The sequence below is a fragment of the Anopheles marshallii genome, chromosome 3, assembly GCF_943734725.1.
Source record: "Anopheles marshallii chromosome 3, idAnoMarsDA_429_01, whole genome shotgun sequence".
Lineage (NCBI taxonomy): Eukaryota > Metazoa > Arthropoda > Insecta > Diptera > Culicidae > Anopheles > Anopheles marshallii.
Window position 1 is genome coordinate 60,513,034 of NC_071327.1, and position 18,948 is coordinate 60,531,981.

Here is an 18,948-nt window from a genome sequence, read left to right on the forward strand (position 1 = left end):
GAAAGGACGAACAATATCAATTCACATGCAGGCATTCAAATTAAGCTCTTTTTATGTTGATTAATGATGACTTTATAAATGTTACTAACAAAAACCCTCAACCAGTTTTTTTTCTGTCGTAGTTCAAGCAAACTTTCAAACGTCTCTACCATTTCGGCATTTCGGTTCGCGGGCAGCTAGTGCCGGTGGTTTTAAGCGCTTAACCGGTTGCGAAGGGATCGGTTGCGTGCTGCAAAAGCAACAAAACCCGCACCCGCCATGACAGAAAACATTCATCTTTCGCCCAAAACATACAATGTTGCGGAAGCTTCGCCAAGGTGGTGGTACGGATGCGAATCGAACCGTACAAAACCGCCTAAATAAAACCAAATCAAAACTCGGCCCCTTTGAAGATTCCGCGCGCGGTTAGCCTTTTTTGTTTGGTTGGTTGTTTGTTTTACCTCGCACCGTGCGCGACCTACATCCTTGCCCGGGTCGGCCGGATATGCTGCGCGTAAGCACGAAAATAGTTTCTTATCCTTCGCATTAACGTTGCTGCAGTTTGCGCGCAGCGAAGGGATCATAAAATTTGCCCGATTAATGCACAACCACCGAGCGTGTATGTAAAATGCAAGCGCAGTGTTTCGTTGTGCGGTTTACAAAAGCGCTTCGTCGGTAAGCGACCACCACCATGCGGTACGGTTTCGGGTGAAATAGTCGAATACAGTGTGTGCCTTTCACGGCATACGGCATTTCTCCGGCACAAAACTACGCTGTATTGAGTTTCAAAATTCACCGCTGCGCCACTTTTCTCTTTTCCCTTTCACAAATTCTCCCTTGCGGATGAAAAGGGCGCATCTTTGGCGTGACGCCCGGCCCCGGGTACCGCCGTCGCCCGATCGCACCAGGAACACGAGACACCGGAGAACGGTGTCCGGGAGGTGCGGAAGCGGTGGTAGAGCGAGAAGGGGGAAAAAGGGGGAATCGGCGGGGACAGGGCAGACGGGAGGGCAACGTGCGGCGTATAATGAATCATATCATCGGCGGAGATGAGCCGTAGCGAAAGAGGGTAAAATGTGTCTCTCTACGCAACATTTTTCCCCCTTTGATGTTGCGCCGCCTGTGACAGATTGCGTATTTTAGATTTTCCTCCCGCCGGCCCGGTTGCCGCACTCGCCGCTTTCGCCGTCCATGCGACGGGTGCTTGAGGCATCCTTTTTTTTTTTTGGGTTCGCCGCTAAAACCGTCGCTTCGAACCACCAGCTTAGAGTGGCGTGGCGTGCTGGTTGGTTCGGAAAATGGTAAAGTGCGTGTGCGGTTTGGCTTGATACCTTTTCACCGCACACCGGTTGTCGTTTCGTTCGAATCCTCTTGAGCTGAGCTGTTACGCGGGGCTTTGCGTGTGATTGTCGCGCTCGAGCCATATTCGAGTTCGGGTCGGGTCGGGTTCGTCGCTTGTTTTGAAGTTTTTTGTTTCCGCACAATCCGCACACACGATTGAAGGCGATAAGAATGAGCGAAATGTAAGAATTCCCCCTACCGTTAATGCATTTATAATTTGAAACTACGAAAGCGCAGTCGTTCACTTACGCTACGTATGGTAACGAGAAAATTCAATAAACAAAAAAACCCCACAATCCAACTCCACCGCGGACTCATTCCGTTGCGACGCATATGAGCTCTCGATCGTGTGTGCTGATCGGTTTCGGACCGCTCCGGGCTAGAATTCTTGCGATATTCTTTCGCACCATTCTACCTGCCGGGTGCCATCCCGGACAACTGTATCAAATTTCAATTGTTTTATCGCCAATAAGCCAAAACGAGGCGAATTACGAGAGTTGTACGAGATTTCTTCCCATGCCGCGGAAGGATGCTGCGCGGTTTCGAGACCCCGGGGCCGGTGCCTAAGCATGCCACCAAAACTATGCCGCCGATGCCGAAAATGCCGCACGCACCGTTCGGTACGGTGTAGCGCAGGCAAAGAGCCAGATTTATGGCCCTAATCAAGACACCTATGGTGCGCTGTTTGATGAGACTCGCATTCTTTTACGGGGGGGTTTTTTCTCTCTCTCGTAGTTCGGAACTTTTTTGGGGTGTCTTTTGCCATTGGTTTTTTTTTGTTTTGGGGGCCGAGAGTTGGCCGCGGAATCCAGTTTGATCGGTCGGACTTGTGTTTAAGGTTGTGTTGATTCTCAACCCCTTCGCCTTCCGTTGCCCGGTGCCGGTGGTTTTGTGTTTTTTTGGGAAAATCGAGATGCGAACGCGAGATATGATGGATAGATATCAGCGGCCAACGCATCGGTCACCAAAACGGTGCTCCTTCACGATCGCGAACCAGTGCGTACGATCGCGGTTCGCGGGAAGCCGAAAACATCGTTTCTCACGCGTTCAATCGCGGCATCGGCCGCTTAACCGAACCGACCTGAACCGTCATAAATTTTGCAGCTTTAATATCTGGTCCAATGTTATCAGCAGCGCGTAATCTTGGATCGGTTGATCGTACGTTTTACATATTATTCGAGGCGCAGAGCTATCCGGTCGGTAAGATGAGACGATTGTGCTGACTAACAAGCCGCAACAGTGTTTGAACCTTATCGTGTGCAGCAAAACGTTCGTCGCTATGGGATAATTAGACGGCACGATGTCCCTTTTTTTCGGTAGGAAGATAAACAATTCAGCGTTTGATTCAATACGCACTTTGGACACGATGGAAAAGGTAATTGAACACATTAAATCAAGGATGATTTTCTATTTAAATTTTATTTTCGTTGCTCTTTCAATATCACAGGGTTTAGATCTTCAGTTTCTGATGGTGAGTGAGTGAGTTGTGTTAGTCTTGAGCGCAGAAAAATGATTTATCTGATTTTTTTTAGCGGGTCTATCATACAGAAATCTGCTATTATCCTTTTTTTGAACAGTTTTTTGTTCAAAATTTGTCCCTTTCTTTTAAAAATACTATAACAGCAGAGATCCATTCTTATTAATTATCTCAAAGTTACCCTGCAGGTATTGATAAAGGCTCTCGAATCAACTAAACTCTTTATTCGCATGCTTAATTCCAGTGTAGAAAAATTCAAGTATTTTATCTAGACCGTAAAAAAAAGTTAACTTTACATATATTATACAATTATATTTGTGAGCACTGCAATGCGGGATTCAACTGTATTCAATTTAATTAATTCAAACACAAAATCCACGACAAAGATCAGCGCCAACCCTGTACTCAAGAAAACCCTGGAAAAAATTCAACGAAACATGTCCTATTTGACGAAACGTTTTTGTCATTTGGGACAAGCTGACTTAGCGTTCACACGGCAGGAACATTATTATTATATTTGAATTATAGAGACTTTGGCCTCCCGGCTGCATTCGTCTCTGCGGCAGGAACATAACAACACGCAAAAGTTTTTAGTACATGGTCCTGCGTATCCATCATTCCACGCTGTGTTGCTTGAAAGTTGATCCGATGCATGAACAATTTAAATGGCAAATGGTTTTTACAGTCCATCCGTTTAACATCTAAGTACATTGACGTGCTTATCGTAATTATTTTTGTTAGCTTTTGGATTGTTTGAGAAAAATAATAAATCATTGATCTTTATTTTGTTATAAATAAAAATAACCTTACCCTACTCAAAACCAACACGTAGACTCTAGTTGGTGTCAATCTATGTACTTCAATTTGAATAAAATGAATAAGTTTCACATTTTTTATTACTTGATATCCAGTAAGACTGCTTCTACTGTTTTGTAAAAAAAATAAGAAGTTTCGATTATTATTTATGTCTATACTAAAATTTATAAATATCGTCTGGTTAACGGCTAATTTAATTTCAAATTTGACATAACGGTCCCGCTCGGTGGTACGCTTGTCCAAACCTGTTTGTACTAAAAACTCTCGCGCATTGTCATTTTGCTCCCACAGTGTCACACCTGTTGCTTCCGTCTTTGGTTTAGAGAGTGTTGTTATTATTTTTAAACACATTTGTGGCCTTTCTGCTGTACATTCTTTTCAACCCATTGAAACTTTTCCTGTATATAGTAAAAAAAAAAAAAACTAATCGGAAAACTGGTTCTAAACCAATGTGATAAATAGTGTAACAACAATGCACCAATTGTTGAAACGTTCGATAAGTGTAATAAGTGTAAAAGATAGCTCCAAGCGATGGGTGCTACCGACGCATCAGTTTATTCACACGACAAGGCCAAGCTTATCGGCCGAACCTAGCGGTAACCGGCCGCAATCTTTGGACACCACACCGTCATCGGCAGCAACGGAATCGACAGTTGATAGTGCTGATAAGGTGAGCTAACGAGACTGGGACGAGGATACGCAAAGAGTGTACTGTCTTGATTGGAAGCTGTCTTGAATCACAAATACGCAATGTTTACATGGCTGAGAGTGTGAAGAGGAGTACATATTGGTATGGCACTTTAGTGCTGATATCGTTTCTTTGCGCCCGATCGCATAGGGAAGCTCGAGCTAAACACCACAATTCGCGCGATCAATTCCGGTCGTGTGATAAATATGAACGATCTGGAAACGCCAAATAATGAAAACTAGAAATTATAAGACAAATTGCGGAATTGAAGTATTTAATAAGGCCTTAGCTTCAAGGAACGTTCACAAATGCGTGAATAAATTCTATTTACACACCAATAATGAGTTAGGTCCTTAGAAATCCTTGAACATGTCATTAAAGTAATTACCTCATTTAAATCATTCCCGTAAGTTATTTTTACACAAGCTTTAAATTGTTCTGCCTTCGATCGATGATAATGTACCGCATGTCAACAGAATCATGCCTTTGAGGGTTGCCCACAAAAACACAACCTAGTGAGCCATGAGTTTGCACAAAACATTCACCCAAGAGCTTTCGGGCAAGTTGCTGGGGTAATTATTGCAATGCAAATGAATCTAGCGAATAGATGCCATTTATGTATCCCCTGCTATCACTAACAGCAAACAGCGGAATATGAGTTCATACTGAGTTTCTTTTTTTTCCCCCCCAGTCGTCAAGCACAAGGAGCTCCTCAATGTCCCTCTAACGAACCCTGTTGAGTAAATTGTGATTTCATTCAATTAGACACTGTTAGCGAGTGCATGCTAAAGGAAAGCTGATCAAAATGAAGCTGGTTACCGATCTGTGTTCGGTTCGATCAAGCAGTAAACATCAATATTTACCTTACTGCAAATCGCCCTAAAATCGGTGCAAAAATTAACATTTTATGTGATAAAAATAGCTTTGGATTCCCAGCGCCATGAGAGGCAGTTTTTATTTCTCCCCTAAAATCAAATAGCACTAAACGAAAACATCCCCTTTGCAAGGATAAACAAATAATGTATTACAACACACTTTCCAGAAGAACACACCACATCTAACCCTGACCCTCAAAACTGATGTTAAAAACAAATCGGAGATTCAAAATTCGGTCACCACCGTACGAACGCCGGAGCATATAATGGTTGCGATGAAAACATAAAAACGAAACGTTCCACTGTGTTCGTGAAGTTTCCGTACGTTCGAAACCGTTTTAGGTGGTGGGAAAAGATGTACATGCGTATTAACCGCCGTTCCGAACGCCTGTCGTCGGTCACGTCTTCACTTTCGCCCCGAAACGTTATCCCGCTCACGCACGCATTTTCCTGCAGGTTGGAAGCGCTTTTTACTCTTTCCGCATGCGTCACATAACACACAGCAACATAAATAGCATAAAAGATAAGAGGAAAGGTGTCTGGTGTTGGGTGGGTATGCTGCGACGGCTGCCTGTGCTCTGCTGTGTGCGTGGCGTTCCTACGGGGTCGAGATGGTGTGCGTACGTGCGGTTCCGCTCGTTGTTTACAAATATAACGTAAATGTACCCCGCACACCAACACACACCATCCGTTTCGGCCGCCCCATTATGCCCATATTAGCGTTCGTTGTGCGGCGTCTCACTACAGTGGATCGGGTCTGGTTTTTGCTTTCAGAACAAATCGAAAAGCCAACGCGATCGGAAGCAACCCGCGAACGACAAATCGCTAATCGACAGCTTTGGACGGTTTCACAGCTATCTGCGAATATCGCTTACCGAGCGGTGCAACCTACGCTGCAAGTATTGTATGCCCGCCGAAGGTGTACAACTGACCAAGAAAGATCAGCTACTGACCAGCGCGGAGGTTATACGGCTTGCGAACCTTTTCGTGACCGAAGGCGTGCGGAAGATCCGACTAACCGGTGGTGAACCAACCGTGCGCAAAGATTTAACCGAGATCGTTGGCCAACTGAAGGCCACCAATCCGCTGCTCGAGAGTGTCGGCATCACCACAAACGGACTAATGCTAACGCGGCAACTTGTTGGGCTGCAGCGGGCCGGGCTCGATGCCATAAACGTCAGCCTGGACACGCTACGTGCGGCCCGGTACGAGCAGATAACCCGCCGGAAGGGCTGGGACCGGGTAATGGCCGGTATTGACCTGGCGATCCAGCTCGGCTATCGGCCGAAGGTGAACTGCGTGCTGATGAAGGGTAAGTGTTGCTGCGTGATGAGAAAACCTCGTCCTTTTCCGTTTTAGATCATACAAGCCGATGGTGGTAGTGACGCCAAGAAAACAGTGCGCTGTGCAGATACGAGTGAAACGCGCAACGAAACGTTACTAACGAGAGACTGGAAATAAGCGAAAGAGTGAACTTTTCATTGGGCATTGGGAAAAAAGTGACTCGTTTTGGATCGGAAAAATACAGAGGCTGTAATCTAACGATCAGGCTGAAAGATTACAACCGAAGTGTAACAACCTTCACCGTGGAAGATTGATAAGCGTCTGTGAACGATAATCGCCCGAGAGAAAGGGTCCTAATTAGGTCAGATAGGGGCTTAACCGGGGGGAGGAATGTGATAATAAGAGCAAAGGCGATATATTTGGAACACAAAGCTCTACCAGTTAGCGTTCCGATGTGTGAACTCCCTCGAACGAACGATGGTAAACAGTGGCCCCCTGTATGTGGTTAACACATCGTTTTTTTTTGTTGAGTAACTCATTTCCATTGCGTGTAGTGCGCTTTGTAAGGTGAATTAATCGTGGTCTGCAATTGGATTCTAAGGTTACACAGTTCGTGTGACCTTGTCGCACACGCTTGTGGCTTTTATAAGCGATTCGGATCGATTACCAACTCGTTCGCGCACATCGCGTTTGCCTACTTCTATTTGCTACGATCGCGATCGACAATCGTTCGCGATCGACAACTTCCAGTCTTTCCGTTAGCGGGTTGGCGGCACTCACTGTCGCCATTGTTTTGTTGTGACACTACCCGCAACCCCCACCTCCATTTTCTGGAGCTCTGAAAACCCCTCGTCTTTTGTTGTTTTTTTTCGTTCCCCCACCCCTCCACCTCCCCCCTCACTGCAGGCTTCAACGATGATGAGATTTGTGACTTTGTCGAGTTGACGCGGGATCGGAACGTGGACGTGCGGTTCATCGAGTACATGCCCTTTACCGGTAACCGGTGGGACACGGACAAGATGGTGTCGTACCGCACGATGCTCGATACGATACGGGCCCGCTATCCCGCGTTTGAACCGCTACCGAACGGACCGAACGATACGTCCAAAGCGTACCGCGTGCCGGGGTACCGTGGCCAGATGGGGTTCATTACCTCGATGACGGAACATTTCTGTGGCAGTTGCAACCGGTTGCGCATCACGGCCGACGGCAATCTGAAGGTGTGCCTGTTTGGCAACACCGAGGTGTCCCTGCGCGATGCCCTCCGCAGCCCCGGCTGCAGCGAGGACGATCTGCGCTGTCTCATCTCGGCCGCCGTCAAGCGCAAAAAGAAACAGCACGCAGGTTAGTGACGCATGGGAGGAAGCAGTTTGTGTGTGTGTGTGTATGAGTGAGAGAGAGAGAGAGAGAGAGAGAGAGAGAGAGAGAGAGAGAGAGAGAGAGAAGTGAAACGATGCAACAGGGGAGGTAACTGGTTTTTTAATGCATTCCGGTTACGTTCCAAGGTGCACCTGAACCTTCCATTTTCGTCATCATCATCTGCTTCCGGCAGAGGGTGCTTGTACGCGTCTTTAACTGTGTGTTTGTGCTGTTGTGTTGCCATACGTTAAACTTCCACCCCCATATTTTCCTTCGCAGGAATGCTCAATCTTTCCCAGATGGAAAACCGACCGATGATACTGATCGGTGGGTAGTTTCGGCACCAGGACAGGACAGTGAAAACGCGAACACACCGCAACCACCCCAACCCAGACTTCCTTCAATTGATCGTCATGACGATACCTTTAGGTTTAGCAAGAGACAGCAGCAGAGGGTAAGAGACGAACGCGTCGCCAAGTGATCAACTTAATAGACCACAGCTACGATTGCTCAACGCTGTCCGACCAGCGTTAGGGAATGGGTTCTATGACCTCCCGGGCGTATTAGTGCTTACGTCGGGCAAACATTACGGCCACTAGTGGCGAACGCATCAAACCGGTGTACAGTATTCGTGAGCCCGCGAATATATCTCGCGTTTATCGGGCGAGCGTTACACAGCGTGAATGTATACACCCAAAGGAATGGGGGGCTCCGTGTTTTCGCGATGTGTGCGTGCCAATTTTGCCGGGTGGCAAAAAGAAGAACGGACGATAAACAAACACGCCGAATGCCGGGCCACGATCGATGCGCGTTGCGTGCAAACGGTGCGGAATGATAGTGGGATGTGCTGCCGTGTGTGTGTGTGTGTTGTCTTCGTCGGTGCGAAAGGTTAACCGGAAGAAAATACACGAAGGAGTCACCGTTACACTGCGGTATGATTTCTGGTGCGCTCCAATGATGGTCGTTCTTTTCGTGCATTTATGAGCGAATTCGAACACACATGCGTTTTTTGTGTGCATAAAAGAAGGCAATTGCTTCCACAGAGTCGCTTCATTTCTGCTGCGCAAAATGTTGTTTTTTTGGCGGTCGAATGCTTGTAGTTGTGAGACACTGATTCGATCAATTGGATTCAAAATTGATCACTACCCTTGAGGCTTATTTTGTTTTGATTGGTTGTAAATCTATTTTATGTTATCAGATTGGTAGCAACCAACAAGAGGTTTGGCTTCTAGGTGAAAAGTACATAAATTATTATTTCATTGATCGATTTATGATCATTGATCGCGAACTTTCATACTGCAACTAACGATCGTTCCCTTCCCGCACACAGGAGCATCGGCACTTTCGACATCATTTGTACAGAGCGCATCACACCGCCCCACCACACTGGCCCACGCAGGCGGGCTGCAATGCAGACGATACTCTTCCCTCAGTCACGTGGACGAGCACACGGGCCGGGCAACGATGGTCGACGTAGACGATAAGGTGTCGACCAAGCGGGTCGCCAAGGCACAAGCCACCGTGTACGTGGGCCCAACCATTGCGGCCCTGATTGAAAACAACGAGCTCAAAAAGGGTGACGTACTCTCGATCTCACAGATGGCCGCGATCGTAGCGGCGAAGAAAACGTCCGATCTGATACCGCTTTGCCACAACATTCCACTGTCGTCGATTAAGGTCGAGACGAGCCTGAACAGTTCCACCAACGAGGTGCACATCTTGGCGAAGGTGAAGTGTGACGGCAAGACGGGCGTTGAGATGGAAGCACTGACGGCGGTTTCGATCGCCGCGCTGACCGTGTACGATATGTGCAAGGCGGTGTCACATGAAATCCTCATCAAGAACATCATGCTGGTGGAGAAAACCGGTGGCAAGAGCGAGTTCTACCGGAAGCAGTTTAATCACGAACCGACGCTCGAGTCGCGTACGATGGAATCACGCGAACCGGACCAGATGCCGATCATTACGCGCGGCTACCGGACGGATCCGATCATCACGAGCGAACCGTTCGTGCCGATGTACATTTGAATGTGCAGCGTTTAGAGGATTAGTGGAACCGCAGCAAGAGACAAAAAGGCCAAAACTCATCCGACAAATCTTGCGACTACATCTAGCGTGTTATGTGTGCCTTTTATTCATTTAGCCAACCAGTCAAATCGCACTGGAATCATCCGTCTCAATACCGGTCGTCCACGGTCGTTTGGCCCCAGTCGAGCGCCATCTGGCTGGTACCGCGCGAAATGGTCTGCAGTCGTATCACCAGCTCACCGTAGGTTTCGCACGCGAGCCCCTTGTGTTTGGAGCCGTCGGTCAATATCTTGGGGTCGCGCATTTCCGGATTCACGCCACTGATCCAGCTCATCGCCGCCGAGCACATGTTGGAGTACTTCGGGATAAAGAGTGGCGCCCGTATGGTACGCTCCGCCGACGAGCCGCTGCCACCGCTGAGCGGACAGTGCACCCGCGCATATCCTCGATTCGTTTCCACGTTCCATATGTTCGCCCCGTACAGGCTGAAAACAATCTGCGGCCAACCGTACGGGTTGGTGGTTTTCATGGTAAACTCAATCGGCATGTTAAACACCACCGTGCGGTAATCGGTTTCGGTCCGTGCACTTTGGGTAACGGCCGATCGAAGACCGGACACGAGCTCCCAATCCGGACCGGCGACAATATCGTACCGACAGAACAGTCCGCTTCCATCCGGACCCATCGGGAAGCAGGCAGACTCGAGCTGACCGGTAACGGTCAGATGGAAGAAGGTTTCACTCTCACCGGAAGTCAGCTGCAATTCCAGCATGATACAGCGCGGACAGCACAGAACAGCAACTATCAACAATAGACCTGGAACTAAACGACGCCGACCAGATTCGATGACAACCAAATTTACACTCGAAAACGATGCAAACCCTGTTGTGTGTTATGGTTCTAGCACATAACCATTTCCATGGCAACGCGCACACCACGGTAGATATTAAGCTGTTTAGATTTGGGAAATATTTGGGTAGTATAGTAAGTGAATCACGTGGTACAAGACGCGGACAATGCAAAATATAGCATTTACAAGCAAATTATGGCCCATGTCGCGTGGGCGATATTTTGCACTTCTGTTAGTTAAGTTCATATTACGTATCACAATAAATCATTATTATCTCGTTAGAATGTGTATCGGTGCCTTATTTAGGATGAAATCGCCTTGAATTATCGAAAAACAAACGCGTTTATGTTATTGCATCTTATTTCGTCCGTTTTTTTTTTTCTTATTTTCACTTCGTTCAATCGGTTCTTACTCTTTAAATTAACAATCCAGAACGAGGCCTTCTCATTTGTTCGCGTAAGAGCAACTGTGCGCAGGTGAAAGGTGTGTGTTGGAGTGATGGATTTAAATTATGCTGTATGTTTTGAGTAGGACAATTCAATTCCGCAATCAAGGGCCCTGCCTAACCACCACAATCCGATCCTAAGTCAAGGCCGTTGGGCGTTGCCCATGTTATAGAACTCCTTTCCTAATGATCATTCATGGCCGATTTGCCAATCGGAGTGGAACCTGCTCCACCCGATAAAGGACTATTCTCGGATACGTCAACTCCACAAGAGGCGGAAAACAAGAAAAACAAAAGCTAGCTGGGAAAACACACAAACATGGCCACAACCTGTCTATAGGTTGCCCACCAAAACGTTCCGATTGCCGGTCGATTTATCATCTGCGGCATTTTCCTTCTCGCTTCCTACCGGTGGTGTCGGTTCCTGTCCCCGCATTTTGATATTGTGCTCATCCTTGTACTGATTGATCTCGATGCCTTTCTTGGTGATTTGTTCCTTGCCCTCCTCGATCAGCTTCTCCAGCTGGGTTTTGTTCAGCTCCAGCTGTGGTAGCACAACCTCAACGGTTTGTTCCACCAGCACGCCACCAACTAACCGGAAGCATTTTCGACTAGGTTCCACCACCTTCAGTGTGTCGATGACAGTTCTAAAATGGAAGCAAAGCGATCATTAGTATGCTACCGGCCCGGGGAGCAAAGATTACGGAGAGGACAGAAATCACTCAAAAACGACAAATTCCGTGCATTTAATGTCGGCCTGGGACAATTTATACCACGGAATCGTAGATTTCACACTCCACTCACTTGTGCTCTTTAAGATCCATCTCGATCGCGTTTAGGTTGTTGACCAAATTTAGTTGCTGATTCCGCAGCTGCTGAAACTCGGTTGCGATTTTTTCCTGGCTTTTCTTCTCCTGCGGTTTGCCGCTAGTGCTGCCGGTGGCTACCGTGGCGGTTTGTGTTGCCATCGTACTGGTGCTGTAAGTGTGCCGGATTGCAGGCAGTAGGAAAATGGGTAACGTTTGCCTTTTCACCACTGGCCAACCAGGATACGGGATGGGATTCCTTTATTTGGAAGGATTATGTTCACGCCGTTTGTGAGCTGTTTTTTTTTTGTTCCTGCGTAAAATGTGAGAATGCGATGCTTGACATTTGGAGCTGTTCGGGCTGTCAAACTTCGTGTTTTGGCCGACCAAGTGACATTTGTACCGGGTGGTCCAACAAAATTGTTTTATCGTGCTGTTTGCAGTAGTTTGAAAAAACTGAAATTTTGATGAGTGATAAAATAAATTGTATTGAATGAACCCTACAGAAATACAATACTAAAAGCTCGAAAATAATCCAAGAAAACCTGCACAAAAGCGACATCTGTTGGCAACTTTTTGCAACGCACACAGTGTGGTTCATATGCATTGCACAATTCATTTTCATTTGTACTATGGATGTACATAAAAGTTTAACTATCTCTTAAGTATTGTGTAATACTCCAAGTAAGTTAAATAGTGCCTCAAATTTAGTTAATATTGTACTCAAAATGGAACTTTATGGTTACGTTTATACACGTCCAACCCTAAAACCTCTGCCCCCAGCCAGGAAAATCGATATCGCACCGACTGTACAGACATGCAATTTGCCACTTCCTTTACACGCCGTTCATCATGGCCAAGGTCGGAGACCTCACCAAAGTCCGACGACACAACACACCCACCGATGGAGAGCAACCGTCCTTTTTTTTACAAGCAATAAAACCGTGTCTGATCGAACGTACGGGATTGATTCATTTTCAGCGGAAATGGATTGCATTTGATATGCAACGCACGGGCTGCATGTCAAGTTTAACACGTTCAGGCAACATGGAAGCGAACAGAGAAAGAAGCGCACCCTTACGCACATGCAAGCAGGACTGGCAGCGCAGACCCAGACAGCTTACGGGGAAGGATTTTCTTCAGCTGTACACCAATTGGCCAATGCTTTCGATCATTATGCAACGCACAAGGTACATGCATATTTGCCAACGGTCGTAGACTGGCTAGTGGTACCACACGGTTTCGTGTTCATTGCCTCGGGGATATTGAACGATCGAGCGGATGCGATTATTTGGAGGGCAAAATAGGAAAAGTAAAGGAAAGATAATGCTCTGCACTGGGTGTAAACTTTACGCCCGTAGAGACGAAGAAATGACGCATTAAATGCAACTCGTTAGATTTTAGTGCTCGTCATTAGAACTTCTTACATTAGAAGAACACCTGCAGGCACACCACAAGGAGCTTTCGGGAGATGGTGCTCTATTCTTGTCAAGCTACAATTTTCCTCAATTTCTAACGCTACCTTCGCAGACGGAAAGCCCTTGCAAGACGTTGGAGGGTAACATCTTCAACTATTCCAATTTTATGGTGTCACGTACCACTGGTACAACGGTTTGTATCGCATGCAAGCTCGTCCATTCACGAATACATCGTCTTCAAAACACCCTGCTTGACAACAGTTTCCACCGTCACCGATCGTGGAAAAGCAATGATCATGTGGGAATGGCGGGAACGAGCAAACGAGCTCGTTTTAAACTGCAGCACGATCGTTCTGGATGGTATATGTTTTAACGATGTCGTTGAGCCGGGCCCGAACGTTGGCCATCTCACCGCCTGAAGGATTCGAACGATTACGGTCAGCCGGTTCGGTACGGTCGGGACACTGTGCTACCCGGTGGCTGTGCCAGATATGCGTCACGCACACCTTCGGTTCGTGCGATCGTGCGGCGGTAGTAAAAGTCTGGCCGCAAACTGCACCGCCGAACGCTGATGATTCGATGGGATCGTGCGACCGATTGCTGCTATTTCCGGTTTCGTTTATTCCTTTGCTCCCATCCCTGTTGTTTCCTTTCCTGTGTGTGTGTGTGTGTGTGTGTGTGTGTGTGTGTGTGTGTGTGTGTGCCGTTTCGGCAAGGGGAAAAAAGTGAAAGACACTTTCCACGGGCATGGAATTAACGGAAACGGTGACGATGTTTACTTTCGCACCAATGTTCTATTTTCCAAGCCGGTTTTTCCTGGCAGCGGCCGGTATGTTTGTATGTGCCGCGTATGTGAATGGCCATAAACAAACACGGGGTGGAATTGGCGTTGATAAATCGGAATGATTTCGCAGAGGGATTAGTATAAGTGATGGAGCAATCCAAGGTAATGCTTCGCATCAAAACCATTTGCTTCGATGGCATCTAGTCGAACGCTTACAACTTTACGCCACGGGTTTATCCTACGGAGCTGTTGAACGTATCATAATTTTCTCATGACCTCGTTGTCGATTCGGACTGCCGTTCTGAAGATGGCCGTTTAAATTGGACACAGCAACACATTTACGAAATGTCAAATGCGGTACATTTTACAGCTTTACCACACGTTTACGACTCGCTGGACAAACACACCCGGCCAGGAATGAACAGTTCCCGGTCGTAAAGCTCCGAAAAAATTAGAACCAACTTCATTCGGCTTTCTGGTCAGGAATGGCCAGTTTATTACTTGTGCCGCATTGCAACATGCTCATCATCGACGTTGATTAATGTGCAAGCGTTGAAGAATACTTACCACCACCATCGCCAGAAAAAAAAAAACAGATACATAAACATAGAACTCATCTAATTGAGACGTGTGCACTTGCTGCAGACAAATGGCATCGGGAACGATCGTTGGCCACAATCTGGGACACATGACACGGACCGTTCCAGAAACATTTTTGCCCACTCTACCGTCCGATCATTCCGATTCGCCAGCAAACGAGCGAACGTGATTGGGAACGGAATCGCGTGCGCTACTGGCCGTCGATCGGTGTCCTGCTGGGGATCACACGATGGAAAGCAGCGAAAACCCACCCCGCCGAAAGGGGAAAAGCCCATCAGCATATGTATTCTTAATGGTTGGCGTTAATTTTCCTTTCCAACGCGAAAACGGTTCTTTCCAGCTGGTTTTTCATCCATAATTCCTTCGGGGGCTTTCGTTTCGTGGCGCACACCGGCTCCCCGCACCAAGATATTCACTTTCGATTCTGCATCATGCACGAGTGCAAGTCGTTGCCTCTTACCCCGATCTTCGGTAGAAGCATCCCGTTTCATCTGTTTTTTCCGATGTCGGGGAGTACCCCAGCTTTCCCGACTGCAATGTATGCCATTTTCCTGATGCTCAACTGCAACTCTCTCGCCCGTGCCGCTCGTTAGTGTTGGCTGTGTTTGACGATTTTCTCGCATTTATCTTGCAGTCTTTCGGTTCCTTGTCTTCCTGCTCCCGGTCCTTCCACTGCCCACATGCGCACTGAAGATACCTGCTTCTAGCTTTTCGGTTACTTGCATCCGTGCGTCTTTTTGCGCCGGGTTTCCTACAGCTTCCTTGGTTTTTTTTCCCCCGCTTCACGCGATCTTTCGCTAGCGGCGAAGCGAAGAAAGCCCGAAAGCTTCTACGATCGGTGGTTGCGGATCTAGTCAGCACCATCGCCGCCTGGGGAGACTTGGGAGAGACTCTCCATTACCCGACGCATTAACGGCCTTGTTTCCTACGCTGTGTATGGTTTGTGTGTGCCTGTTTCGTCGAACTCGTCGATATGCTGGAAGTATTCACACTGGTTGAAAGAGTTTGTTGCACAACTGTTGGGACATAGTATGACTTCTTTAAAAAAATTCTGATAAAATATTATACAAAACTCATAAAAAAATATAATTGAAGCGTCAAATCTTATATAAAAATTTAATTTAAAAAAAATTAACCACAAAACAGCCTTATGACAAGTGGATGAATAACTTAATTTACTTTAATAAATATATCTTCCACAAATTAAATACAACTTAAATAAAATGGGACATAGCACAAGATTTTTTTTTATATAAAATAATTCTGCAAAATTATATTATGCAAAAGTCATGTAATTATGTATTGTTTTGTTAAATAAACCATAAGTCTTGCATACAAATTTAATTAAAAATTAATATATGCAAAAACAAGAACAGTGATTTAAGACAAGGAGTTAAATAAATGTACTAATTTTAATCAATGTAGCTTCCACCATTTAAGTATAACTCAAGTGAAGGTTCATTTAATTAATCTTCACTATTGAATAGAAATAAATCAACTAATTATTACATTAATAAATACGAAGTTTAACACGAAATAAAGATATATCAAATATAACTAACTAAAAACAATAAAAACAGTGTGCACCTGTGCATCTACTAAGTGAAGCAGAGAAACCGGCTCGGTAAGCTCTTAGTGGTTCATTTCTTCTCACCTATTCGCTCTCTTTCTCACCAGCTCGACCGACCTGTACGAAAGCGTTCATCAGCCGGTGTGCGTATGCGCGCACTCGCCGTTTCCCATCCGCGCCACCGCCGTCCCGAAACCCGGCCGCTTCCCACCGATCGCGCTCCGGCCAATTCCCGGCCGGAAGGGGGCGAAGTAAAAAGAGTTCATACACCGAAATCCGTCCGTTCAGTTAAGCTCTGGCGACCGCGGCGGATAGTCGACGTTTCGTGTGATAGTTTTTCCGCGCACGGGCACGGTGCTTTTGCAGCGGTTTGAAGACGGATTTTTCTCCCCGAAGAAGCGTGAGTTGCGACTGCGAGGTTCGGATTCTGCAGCGGTCGGAAAACTGTTCACGTGTGACTGCACGCGGTGGTGAAGTGTAACGGCTAGTGTTTTTTTTTAGTGTGGACCACGGTTGACTACTAGTAGAAGATTTTGGTTTTTACGTGAAGTGAATCATAATTTTGCTTTTGACGATAGATTTTTTCCATATTTTCCTTGCACCCGATAGAGAACGTTGCGCTTAAGATTGATCCCCTTTCTTTGCTCCCGAGCAAGAGTTATTGAATGCCGCTTTAGGCGCTTCATTTGCGCGATTGAAACCGTTTACCGGTGGTTTATCTAGCCGTAGCTAGTTATAGATTGCAACCGATGTATTTCCCGTTTCTCAATTTCGTTCGGCCCTAGTGGCAACTGGCGGCGGTCGCCGTTTTGCCCTGCCCCAACACCTATCGGGTTTATCTGCTTTTTCCGTTAACCATCATAACCGTTTGATACCCGCGTAGCGAAAACCACGGATCAACGAATTTCCGTTTCCGCGGTCTTTTCGGCGGCGGCCGTGGCCAATTGTTATGGAAACTAATAATAATGATAATAATAATCGTAATAATATAAATAATCTAGATCATTGCGTGGAATGTATGTACCAACACCAACAGGGAGAGAGAGAGAAGAAAAAAAAAAACATTTATGAGCGCGTGAAGCGCATTCGCGTGTTTGGCGCGTTGGGGCCATCCTCTTCGCATGAAGATCGGGAGTTTGGCGCGAAATCTAAATTAATGGTTCATCAATCATTTGCGCACTCCCTGGTGATGCGGACGGTGGCCAACCTGCCTAAATTATCCACCTTCTGTTTGGGGGCAACATCGTTGCTTGCTGCTGCTTCAAAACAGAAGAAATCTGTTTCCTTTCTGCTGTTTGTTGTGTCTACAGCGATGCAATTTCGAATCAATTTAGATCGATTGACGTGAAATGGGAGTTGGGGGAAAAAATGGTTTAACTCTTAAACTCATCACCGTTGTACTTATCACCATTTGATCTCTTTTTTATCGCCTGCCAGTGAACTAATCACGTGTGTGCGTATTTCAGTGTGTGAATAGAATAATCGCCAGTGCGAAACAAGTGTGTGTGTTTTTTAAAGTTATTCCTCCGCGAAACGAAAGGATTCCTGTTTTTCCAACGGCAGAACTACTCGGCTCAACTATGAACATAAAAATATCATTACTAGCGTTAATGGTAAGTAACAAACTCCAACAAACCATTTCTTAATCACTAATTTGTAAGCGTTTATTGCTAAAAACATGAACCTCATCCTGAAGAAGCTCACAAATTTTTATGGACAATAATCAGCGATAATAGCAAAGAAAAAAAAAACCACTCCCAAAAGCAAACAGCAAACCACGTTACGATATTCCACACTTTGCTGCGTTTCCCATTGCATCCAGCGGGCGAGACAAGATAAGCAAACGAAATCACTCATCCGAAAAGGGCTGGTGTAACACACGTTGTGCCAAAAAAAAAGGAACCGCGCCAAACAAGAACGAAATCAATGCCGCGAAATCATAACGCACAATTTTTGTGGAAGTGTGCCAACGTGTAACAAACAACAACAAAAACATTAGGTGCAACACAAGGTGCTTGAACGGTCAGAGAACAGTTCAGTGTGGCAAAGTATCACATTAAAAAAAAACTCCAAAAAACCTGCCAAAAAACCAGGACGTCTGTGCGGTGTAAAAGCAACGGGACACTTCTAAGACAAATATAAAAACACAAGCTTGGGCTTGGGAAAAAACTGTGTGACCGACGCAGATCGGCTGTGTGGGAGTTTAAAAAGAAGTCACAGCTTTAAAGATCACCCCACACGATGGACCGACCGGGTACCGGGTACCGGGAACGGATGTGCAGCACGGTGGACACAATTTCGGTAAAGTCCGGTTAACTTTCTAGCGCACTTCGTGCCATGCTGTCATCTTTCGGCTGTCATTTTCGAGGTGTTTTTGGCACTGCAAAAAGATGACGCGATGTTCCAATTGTTAGGCTCCCGCACACGGAAGCACATTAATTGAGGTTGTTTCTAGCCAACACTTCGTGCTGCTGTTTTTGTGCAAACCTTTATGCTCGAGTTGTTCGAGCTACATGACGCCTGGCACGCTTTTTTCGTCAATCAAGATAAGTATAACTGATATGATAATGCGTTAAGGCACCGCAATTGCGCAATTTGAATTAAACGCATCATAAAACTGTGTGCTTT

General features: G+C 46.3%; 3 protein-coding genes across 3 annotated transcripts; 1 reads left to right on the forward strand and 2 right to left on the reverse strand.

Moving 5' to 3' along the window:
• Positions 1-4,085: 4,085 nt before the first annotated feature.
• LOC128712946 (molybdenum cofactor biosynthesis protein 1) lies at positions 4,086-9,847 on the forward strand. The gene is made up of 5 exons (XM_053807811.1): positions 4,086-4,283; positions 5,309-5,336; positions 6,000-6,488; positions 7,367-7,804; positions 9,150-9,847. The coding sequence occupies exons 1-5, from the start codon at positions 4,086-4,088 to the stop codon at positions 9,845-9,847; spliced, it is 1,851 nt and encodes a 616-aa protein (XP_053663786.1).
• A 148-nt stretch (positions 9,848-9,995) lies between these two features.
• On the reverse strand, positions 9,996-10,619 carry LOC128711321 (B9 domain-containing protein 1). The gene has a single exon (XM_053806190.1). It carries the CDS (start codon positions 10,617-10,619, stop codon positions 9,996-9,998), a length of 624 nt encoding a protein of 207 aa, XP_053662165.1.
• An 857-nt stretch (positions 10,620-11,476) lies between these two features.
• On the reverse strand, positions 11,477-12,110 carry LOC128711322 (probable prefoldin subunit 2). Its single transcript, XM_053806191.1, has 2 exons — positions 11,947-12,110; positions 11,477-11,789 (listed from the first exon to the last, which is right to left on the reverse strand). Exons 1-2 carry the CDS (start codon positions 12,108-12,110, stop codon positions 11,477-11,479), a joined length of 477 nt encoding a protein of 158 aa, XP_053662166.1.
• Between the last annotated feature and the right edge of the window lie 6,838 nt (positions 12,111-18,948).

Excerpts from the sequence above, each read along its gene's own strand:
- LOC128712946 (XM_053807811.1), top strand. The coding sequence starts at position 4,086 with ATGCACCAATTGTTGAAACGTTCGATAAGTGTAATAAGTGTAAAAGAT. Across the intron at positions 6,489-7,366 it reads GAACTGCGTGCTGATGAAGG|GCTTCAACGATGATGAGATT; the intron begins GTAAGTGTTGCT and ends CCCTCACTGCAG. Across the intron at positions 7,805-9,149 it reads CAAAAAGAAACAGCACGCAG|GAGCATCGGCACTTTCGACA; the intron begins GTTAGTGACGCA and ends TCCCGCACACAG.
- LOC128711321 (XM_053806190.1), bottom strand. The coding sequence starts at position 10,619 with ATGCTGGAATTGCAGCTGACTTCCGGTGAGAGTGAAACCTTCTTCCAT.
- LOC128711322 (XM_053806191.1), bottom strand. The coding sequence starts at position 12,110 with ATGGCAACACAAACCGCCACGGTAGCCACCGGCAGCACTAGCGGCAAA. Across the intron at positions 11,790-11,946 it reads ATGGATCTTAAAGAGCACAA|AACTGTCATCGACACACTGA; the intron begins GTGAGTGGAGTG and ends CTTCCATTTTAG.